The sequence below is a fragment of the Schistosoma mansoni genome (genome assembly GCF_000237925.1).
Source record: "Schistosoma mansoni, WGS project CABG00000000 data, supercontig 0154, strain Puerto Rico, whole genome shotgun sequence".
NCBI classification, from domain to species: Eukaryota; Metazoa; Platyhelminthes; class Trematoda; order Strigeidida; family Schistosomatidae; genus Schistosoma; species Schistosoma mansoni.
In genome coordinates this window covers 216814-227514 of record NW_017386049.1, presented here as the reverse complement: position 1 = coordinate 227514, position 10701 = coordinate 216814, and the positions used below count along the sequence as shown (strand labels likewise).

At 38.6% G+C, this 10701-nt stretch overlaps 1 protein-coding gene across 1 annotated transcript in view; it reads right to left on the bottom strand.

Moving 5' to 3' along the window:
* The window catches only part of Smp_155550 (serpin, putative), a gene marked incomplete at its 5' end in the record, with an annotated part of 7581 nt that extends 1652 nt beyond the window's left edge, over positions 1-5929 (bottom strand). The window contains 5 exons of the mRNA XM_018798298.1: positions 3744-4038; positions 5048-5216; positions 5333-5483; positions 5523-5818; positions 5860-5929. Coding sequence (XP_018646699.1) covers positions 3744-4038; positions 5048-5216; positions 5333-5483; positions 5523-5818; positions 5860-5929 — 981 coding nt within the window. The remainder of the gene's footprint in view (positions 1-3743; positions 4039-5047; positions 5217-5332; positions 5484-5522; positions 5819-5859) is intronic.
* Positions 5930-10701: the final 4772 nt, after the last annotated feature.

Sequence of the window (10701 nt, the reverse complement as noted above, 5' to 3'; positions counted from 1 at the left end):
GGATGCGCGTTTCGTCCTATTTGGGACTCGTCAGCTGGATGTACCTGCATCTACTGCTAGCCACTATCCATCATTGCTTACCATGCTTGTGAATTAAGGCTATATCGAGGCAATACACACAGTATGCACATATGTCAATTAGAGACTGAACAGTTGCAGTCCTAACACATCGATGGGAAGGTTCAAAAAAGCAATACTAAATATCACTTAGTTATTCTATGAATTATAAGATTTCGTTTGATGTAAAAACTACTGTAAAATTCTTTTCATAACAAAATTACTGTAATTTAAGTCACCTTGTATTCCATTTCCATAATTCAATGTCACTGGTTGAATATATTTGTATCTCACGTGCATTGTGATCTTGCAGGTCATTCACTTATGTACATATTTTGAGTTAGTCTAATGAGAGATAAATAGGATAAGTTCTAGCTCAATCACTTTCTCTCTCAGATTTCCAACCTATCAGATCATAGGTCAGTGAAAAGTTAGAGTTCTCCCTTCACAGCCGTTTAGTCATGAATCAGATCCATGCAATTATAAATTTCAAGATGGTACTAAATACTCTAAAATGTCTAAAATCAAGTCGAGACAACCCATTACAAACGATTTTGAGATATGTCATTCAAGGTCTCTAACCATCAGCTCGCGGATCCCAACCAGGTAGTCTACACCTACCAACAAGGCTCAGTTCGCTTGTCAGTGACTTCATGGATTTGTGCCACGTTTTGGTCTGGTCAACCCTAGCTTTCCTCCAACCTACTACCACACCATAAAACATCGCACGTCGGGGCAGTCGGTGGTTGGGTATAGGATACACGTGCCCAGCCATCTCAACTGATGGATTTTCACCACTTCATCAGTTGATTTGCCATCCTTACCTAGTACTCGTTTCCTGACCACTATATTACTTGCTCGGTGGTCCCAGGATATAGAGCAATGCTTGGAAGACACCTATGATCGAATACTAGTAGTCTACAAGTATCCTTTACTATTACCGACCATGTTTCACTGCCATAAAGTAGGATGGGACTCTATCTTTCCGAGTCCTTACTGATCCATTTAGTCGGACAGTGCATAGACGACTGTCTACTGGGATTCCGTCTAAAAGAGCCAGTTCTGCCCTAGGACTTAATGCTATGCCTACTCCAGCGAGGCCACGGGAAGTAGCATCAAGGCTTCCAGATACACGAAGCGTGTATCGAGATGGTTCTTTATTTTGATAAGATGAGGTCAAATGAATGACGCTACTGGGATCCTGTATGCGCGTTTCGGAGACGCAGCACACATTGATGGTGTAAGATTCTAAACTCCTAGCTAAGGAAGCCTGTTGTCCTATTTGGGTCAATGTTCGGACATTAAAAGTTCCTACATGTAGTTTAGAGCGTGGTTTCAGGAGACCAGGAATAACGTTCCGTGTACTCGGATAGTGGAAGAGTATTTCTTGGGGGACCTGAAAAGGAAGTTGGATTAATGTTGGGAGCGTGACCACAGAGCCCAAGGGACAACTGCATGAAGCCGGTCGCGTACGGCCATTTGTGGGGGGGTTTTGACTTGTTAGCTTCGTTCTTCAAAGGGCTTTACCGCCAAAGACGGAAATCCGTGAGGTAAGGTGAGGCGAAACATATTTAGAGTCGACCTTTCCTAATCCCTTCCTTCCTTGTGAAAAGGCAGCATCGCTACAGATGCTGGTTGTCGGAGGGAAACACCTTACTGCTGTCACACCGCTCTACAGTCAGCAGTACTACTTCGCCCTCAAACCTTGAGTTGTTGCTTTTAGTCTTACCGTTCTCCATTTGACCTGCCTGGTATGTTAGAACCTACAGGAACATATGTTCCAGCCAATATAGCTCGGTTGGGTCATCACAACAGGCAAGCTCGACCACCACGTAAAGGTAGCAGCTATGGTCCGGTGCTGAGTAATATTGTGGTAAAATGGAGTAAATTTAATTTTATTCTTTCTTGATAATGAAATCAGTTGGGGTAATGGTCGAGAAGAACAACGTATAATATGAAGTGCCTATAGCTCATGATTTTTTTGACTAATCAGTATATCTGTATGGCATTCAGATAATTTTAAGCCAGCTTATTACATTCTTCCTTTGACCTAGGTGATTAAATATCAGAATTATTGCTTATTTGGTACATCTTTAATGAAAATTTAAGAAACCCTAGGTTATTTTAATGACAACCACATAAACACACATTGTTTCCTGTATGTCGAACCAATCTAGGATGTAAGCCAACTTCATAACTGTACTTTTTGGATTCCTAGATCCAAATATTGTCAGTATAGAAATCGATCGGAGAGTTGGTATCATGAACGTTTATTGTAGATGGCTTATCAAAAACTAATAAATGTGATAAAATGTAGACGGTTTATACAGTTAGTAGGTTTTATTCTTTTTCCACACTATCATTTGCACTTACTTTTGTATTGCTCAGATAAATTGTGTAACGATCTTAAGTGGTTAAGACAGATTCTATCACAAAAAAATATCGCCGAAAATTGTGTCGGTAAGAAAATATACTTAATGGTAGACCTATGATATTCTGAAAAGTAGATTAAATTGAGATGAGTGATGCTGTGTTCATCTACTAACGAGAGAGGATTTTCTATCAAGAAAATCAATGATACCGTTTTATAACAGGGATTCAGATGAGGAAGACTGATAAGTTAGACAAAAGCCTATAGTGGAGCACTTAAGGCAAGCAGAAATTCTGTGTCCAGGTAAATATACAAATTCTCGCTGTAGTAGTTTTATTTCTATGATGAAAGTGGTATACACCAATCTAGACTGTTTTTTATCATTCCTATGTTAACACTGATATGAAGTGAATTAGGGAGCATACTACTTCACGGATGTAAGGCAAGATCAGTCCTAGCTGATGTTGAAATATGACTTCAAGCAGACAACTACTGACTGTAAGATGTACAGTACTATATATTAACACAGTGAACGAAATATTGACGTTAACTACTGTTTTACGGAACAACAAGTGAAATCTGAATCTTTAAAGCAATTAGTCCCACTGATTAATTTCGATAGTGTAATAAGAAGATGACGATTATCAGAACTATGTGATGAGATATTAGCGCAATACATTTCGAACAATCTGATCAAACATAAAATACTTGTTAAGAACATTCATACACATTAAAAAATGATCAGCCAGACTGGAATTGAGGGTTGTTAAGAGTAAACAAGGATAATAATAATAATAATATGAAAGCATTTTGAAACCTAATCACTCTGGATAATAAGCTAAGTAGGTTCAAAGAGAGAACAAACTGTTTTTGAATACACAAAGGGGGTTTGAATTTTCCTACGACTAAGGCTTCAATAAACCTTAGTATACGCCCTTTTACACTGTCATACAACACAACAAAAGTCGAGTTAAGATCCATCTTATGGCCTGTTTCGATTATATGTTTGGCAATAGAGGATGATGGATGTTTATCCTCTACTCTTATCGAGTCATTTGATTATATTTGTTTCTGCAACCATTTTGGTATATGTTCACTAATAGCCAGAACTGACAACACAACACATCACACAACATTGAGATACTGCACAAACAAATAATTAAACCTAGTTGTATATTACTACATATCCAACTACTTTTACAAATAGCCGATATTAAAAATTTGATATAGTACCTCCTCGAAACTGGTACATAATTATCTGAGATAAAAAGATATACTAAAAACGTGCTCTTTTACATGTATCTAATTCGCTTACCTCAAATATAGCTTTATGCATCACATCTGATATAAACATTCTATCTGAGTCAGAAACATTTGAAAAGTCAGCTGATAAAGGACAGAATGCATCGTTTATTCCCAATTTCCGTAGATGATTTTTCAGTTTTAAGGCACGACCTTCTCTCAATTTAAATTTAGGCAAATACAAATTTAATTTCGTATTTTGAAAACTACTGGAAAGTATTGAAGAAATCCCACCATGTTTATACATCGAATTCAGTAAATCTGGCAATCCGTTATTTACATCTGGAAGAACAACTAATAACGTAAACCTGGATAACGAAGTGTTTGAAAAAGAAGGGATACCAAAGTAATATCAAGGAATAACTAGACAAAAAGAGATACATTAATATTTTCAATAAAAACAGGGTGTATTCATACTAGGACATCCATCTTAACTTACAGTTTTCAAAGTGGATCTGACAGTTTATTTTTTTCATAAATTGAATCAACTTTGATTAAGTTAACATCATTTGATGTTGTGTCTAGTGCTCTTTGTATTAAGTATTCATTCACCGTATTGCAGAGTCAAATATACCTACCTTACTATACATTTTGTAACAAAATTCTATCTATAATCCTTGCATAAAATGTGTACGTTTAAGAATTTACATTACAATCGAGTCACACTTCTTCTTGACCTTACAGCTCAAGTAATCGCTGAAATGTGTAAGATAATTTGTACTTGAGAGTCAAAATGGTCTCCGACTCTACCAATAGCGACGTTAAAACACTTTATTGGTTGAACAGATATGAATAAAATGTCTTGATTAGTGTTTAGGATACTGATATACAAGTATGGCAGCATAATAACATACATTATAATAAGTAGAGCGGTGGTTACAAGTAGTCAACAGTAAGACTTGAATCCAGGTTTTATGCTATTTGACAACCGCCAGCAAGGTGTACCTGTATCGTTGAGAGAACTGGTCACTACTCATTGATCAATCAATTGTCAGTGCATAATAAATTTACAGTCTCTTATTCCGAACTTTCCCAAAATGAAGAGACGATAAAAGCAACACACCTTTAAGCTATAATCCAAGTTCACATGTGCACTCCGTAAATAATCATCACAGAATCCTATACCCTATGATAAATCAATTTAAAGTGTTGAATAAATTGATAATATTGTGGAGAACTCAAAACGCTGCAATTATAAGTGATTTCCTATAGGTGTTTGTTATTTAGATTACTACTGAAAACTATTACATTTGTTTTCTAAAAGGTACATCATAAAGCAGTAAAATACAATACACTCGTTTAAATACTGATACTCACTTCGGGTTTTTAAATGGTATTTTAACAGCTCGTGACTTTAAGTGGGGTAAACTGGCCATATTGAAATACGATTCGTTATGCATCAACTCCACACTCATTTTTGATCCGTTTAGTTCATAAAACTCGCTAGTGTGTGAGTTATCCTCAGGGAAAGACAAATCCCACATACCTAAATAATAACATCGGTTAAGATTTTTCGACTGATAAGAGGCAGATAAATATAAGGTGTACGCGGTTAGAATGAAATTTATAATTATCGAGAGTTAGATTCATACGTTCTTTTACCTTTGAAGTATGTAGTAGCTGTTACTACAGCAGAAGTGTCGTTTGTTAATGAACCGGGTGAAATGAGTTCTTGAATTTGTCCTTTAGTTTGTTCACTGACCCACTGATTTATCCGGTTTCGAGAACCTTCTATGTCAGTCTCAAATGCCACCTTCACGCAAAAGATTGGTAACGAATAGCAAGAACTTACATGTTCTGTTGGAGCATTGTAGTTTGTCTTCAGATTAGCTTTGAACTGCTCTTGGATACTCACATTTTGTGCAACGAACAATCTATTAGCAAGGATTATCTCAACACCTTTACTAGGTTTCGAACAATCATTCAGAAGTTGAGCAATTTCACAATGAACTTGATCGTGTTCTAAACAGTCAGACAATTGCATCGCTCTTATCATCTCGGCTTTCGTATTGTTTTCGCTGCCAGAAAGAACCATTCCGAGGGCAGTATAGATATTGAACGGGGAGAGAAAAGTATTTTCCCACTGACCTAAACACATTCGTAGCACTATCGTATCAGAATAAACTCACCATGACTTTCATTTATTATTAGTTCGTAAAACCTGTCGGTGAAGTTTGTAAGCGATTTTAATGCCTCCATCTTGTAGGAAGTAGAGGGATGTCAGAACAATGACTACAATAAAATATTCACAGTGAGAAACGTCAAAGAAACAAAGTAGCAATCGTCTATTAAAGAACTTCAAACTGAGAGTGAGGTTGCTTGAAATTATACTACTCCTACAACTATCTACCTCCGAGACTTACAAGTTAGTCAAAAGTAAAGTATCTAAATTTACCTTGCCTTCGTTCTTCAGTACAATATTAAATTTCATATGGTGATATGGACGGCCTTTAGCGAACGGACTATCATTAAAAGTAAATACAGTGAAGAAAGTTGCGTAACATATTGTTAATGATGATGTGCATCACTCTAAGACTAATGAAAAACTATATCTAAGGTTATAAATTATAAGAGTCCAGATGTCTTCATGAATCATGACCTCAATACAAAAGCCAACTGTGGAACATACACTTCTCAAGGTTTCCACCTATGTTAGTTACAATGTAAACCTATTCCTGACCCAATTAAATGCACATTATACTGATAACTGACTTACATCGAAGCAAGTCGTTAAAAAAAGCCAGATTATATGCTTAATATGAAACGAATACGTTGGAACGAGTTCAAATACTTCCTAAAGGCCATTCGATGCCAATATTTTAGTCCTGCAAAACAATTAGTTGAAATTAATAGGTTTGTAGGTCTTCAACATTGCCTGTTGTGGTTTATGATTTTTCTGAATACGATTCCAGCTCGAATAAACATTAACGCATGAATATTTTTGGTATGTCGGTCTGCTCATCTGATATCACAACTAGATAGCTTATATTCCTTTGTTCGAATGTATTTTCGTCACACAACATCTCAGAATTCTGATTTCATCAGACCCAGGATTGTTTCACGAGATACTTCGGACATACGTGTTGTCAAACACTGAGTATCTATGAGGTATCAATGATGACCTAAGCTGAACCAAATGGTTTGTTCGCATCCACGGTTCAAAGTCTTCGTTTGCACAAAATGAATGTGTCTTAGCCGTTTGATGCAATTATTCCTAGAGAGCTGGTGTATCTTGAGTTTGGTCGAACGGTTGCGTCCCTGACCAGAAGTGTAACTATACCTAGCAGATTTCGCGTTTGAGGTTAAGTGACTGGTCAGCTTCAGCGTAAAAATTAAGAAGTAGGTCAATGGATGAATGGACAAGAAAGACACAGCATGATAAAAATTATCAATCAAGAAAAAATTGACAAACAAAAATGTGAATGCTAACAGATGGACGTTGGTGACAAAGCGAAAGCAGTGTAACATGGGTAAATGCTAGAAATAATGACATTGGATGGAATCAACAATTATCATGCATCATTCACGTGATATTCGTCAGTATGTATATTTGACGTAGCAAGGCCCCTACTTCTTACAACACATATTTGTTCGTCACTTCAGGAGTCAGATGAGAAAATGTGAGTGAATCCAGGAATTCGGAGTCGTTTTACAGTTAGTTACTGGGGGAGAGCATTCGAATTATCTATAACAGTTTGAACACTGAAAATCCTCAAATCGATTTTTGTTAAACAGCTTTGCCATTAAAATACAATTATATGAACAAAGGATGTTCTTTTCAATAACTTCTCATCGAGACCTATAATTATGTATCAAAATTAGTAATCCATAAAAATGATGAGATTTAAGGCGGAGTACATCATTTAAAATCATAACATGTGAATTAAGGATTGTTTGTCATATAAAATAAAATAAAATCGTCAATGTTGGAATGACTGATATGAAGTGTTAACTTAAATCAGTTGATTACATTGAAATCTTTACTACACCTTCTAATAACTCACTTATCTCCACGAATAATCCTTCTCAAGTCCTTTTATCACCTCGCACCGCCTGGGCAGACGATTTGAGTACAAAGAACGTTATTCCTGGTCTCCTGAAACCACGCTCTAAACTACATGTAGGAGCTTTTAACGTCAGAACACTGTGCCAAATAGGACAACAGGCCTCCATCGTTAGGACTATAAAATCTCGCACAATCGATTTATGCTGCGTCTCTGAAACCTCGCCATATGAAAATAAAGAGCTTACTCGATTCACGATCCATGTATCTGGAAGCCCTGACGCTGCTTCCCGTGGCCTCACTGGTGTAGCTATAGCATTGTAGCTGTAAATAATTCCCCAAAATCAATAGCTCATTAAGTGTTCGACATTGGATGCTGACCACGTTGTTTAAGTGGACTTGTTTAGCTGAAGGCTTTCGGTCATGCATCCGCACCAGATCACGTTTCAACACAGCGTGGGACACAGCTCCTACGTTTCATTAGCCAGCTTATAGAAAAGGTCCTCGATAAATTGGTAACCAATCAAATATATCTTTCCTGCCTCTTCTCGTCTGACTTCTGATTTCTATCTGACTGGGAACAATCGAATATAGAAGGTGCTACTGGTATCCAGTTGTAAAACTAGAATATCCGTTGCATCATCATTGGTGAGACCGACGTGATCTGGTACACCAAGTCAATACACTGTGAGTCTGTTCCATTTTGGAATATTATTATTCATTGTTATTCTTTATTTGAATTTTATGTATTGTGATAAACTTTTTTCGCGAATTTTTTTCCGGATATATTTTAATTAGACATTTTTCGTTATCTATATTATTATGACGGAACACTCACCCAAGGTTTATAAGTTAAAATCTATTCCCCCTATTTCGATTCAGTTAACGCCATTTTGGCCCGACAATATCGAGTCCTGGTTCTGCTATGCAGAAGCCGATTTTTGCATGCACGGAATCACGGACTCGCGCACACGTTTCCTCGCTGTAGTTAAGGCGTTACCGCGCGAGTTTAACAGGTACGTAACAAGATATCTTAGAGTTCGTAATGACCGTAGTCGGTCAAAATCCTCACGTAGGAGCGTTTCACGTAAGAGATCTGTCTCTCGACCACGAGAGACAGACAACCTCGACTGGTGCTGGTATCACAACCAGTACGGTAAATCCTCTAGAAATTGCAGGAAGCCCTGCAATTATCCGACCCCAAAATCGAGTGACACGAAAAACAGTTCGGGAAACTTCCCAGCCGGCACGCGTTAACGGCAACCGTAGCCGGCGAACACAGCCGCCTCTTATATGTCACGGATGTGACTACGAAAGTTCGCTACCTCGTCGACACTGGCGCAGAATTTAGCGTTCTTCCAGCAAATCCCGACGACAGACTTCGCGAGTCTGTTTTAAGTTTACAGGCGGCAAACGGAAAGCCGATCGCTACTTACGGTAAAAGGTACGTCTACCTTAACGTGGGTTTACGCAAACCCATACACTGGATTTTCTTGGTTGCAGATGTCTCTATGCCAATCATTGGTATAGACCTGTTACAACACCACAATCTACTCATCGACACACGCGCACGAAGGTTAATAGACGGAAACACTAAGCTATCCGTTTGCGTAACTCCTTGTTCTGGTTGCAGGTTATCCCCAGTCACGATTAAGCACGCCATAGACCCATTGTACCAATCAGTACTCGACAAATACCCCGGGATATACCAATCGCAATCGAAATTACCTTGTGTAACCAGCAATGTTACACATCACATCTCGACTACAGGACCACCTGTATTTTCGAAAGCCCGAAGACTCGCTCCCGAAAAGCTTAGGTTAGCTAAAAACGAATTCAACCACATGATGGACCTAGGGATAATTCGACCATCGAATAGTCCATGGGCATCCCCATTGCACATGGTCCCTAAAAAGGACAGCAATGATTGGCGACCAACTGGTGATTATCGGCGTCTGAATGCTAAAACCATTCCCGATCGTTACCCGCTGCCTCATATTCACGATTTGACAGCTACCTTGAAAGGTACAACTGTCTTTTCGAAAATCGACTTGGTTAAAGCTTATAACCAAATCCCGATGGCACCTGACGACATTCCTAAAACCGCCATCATCACTCCCTTCGGTCTTTACGAATTTCTACGAATGCCTTTTGGTTTAAGAAATGCGGCTCAAACCTTCCAAAGGTTTATAGACGACGTCTTCCGAGGTCTCAACTTCGTACATGCGTATGTTGATGACTGTCTAATAGCAAGTCCGGACAGAGAATCACATCTCAAGCATCTGGACATTGTTTTCGATCGACTCCAATGGCATGGCATTACTGTCAACATTCAGAAATGCCAAATCGGAACTAACTGCTTAGACTTCTTAGGACACACTATTGATGCCCAAGGCATCCGACCCCTTAGGAGCAAAGTGGCGGCCATTCTAGATTACCCAGAACCGACCACGATCAAGCAGTTACGAACTTTCAACGGACTCGTAAGTTTCTATAGACGGTTCATACCCAAATGCGCATCCCTAATGAAACCGTTAACCGATCAGCTTCGTGGAAATGCGAAATCAATTAGTCTAGACGACATAGCCCGTAAAGCATTCTCCACAGTTAAGGAACACATCGCTAAAGCAACCCTGCTTGCTCATCAGGACACTCAAGCGCCCATTAGTATCGCCGTAGACGCATCCGACTCAGCAATCGGAGCAGTCTTACAACAATGGGTTAACAACTCATGGCAAACTTTAGGATTTTTCTCCAGACGGTTGTTAGACGTGGAATCTAGGTACAGCACGTTCGGTAGGGAACTCCTAGCTATGTACTGTGCTGTACGGCATTTTCAACATTCAATCGAAGGAAGAGAATTCACGCTTTTTACCGATCACAAACCTCTTACCTTCTCTTTAAATTCATATTCAGACAAGTACTCACCACGAGAGTCTCGACAACTCGACAACATTTCGCAGTTTAC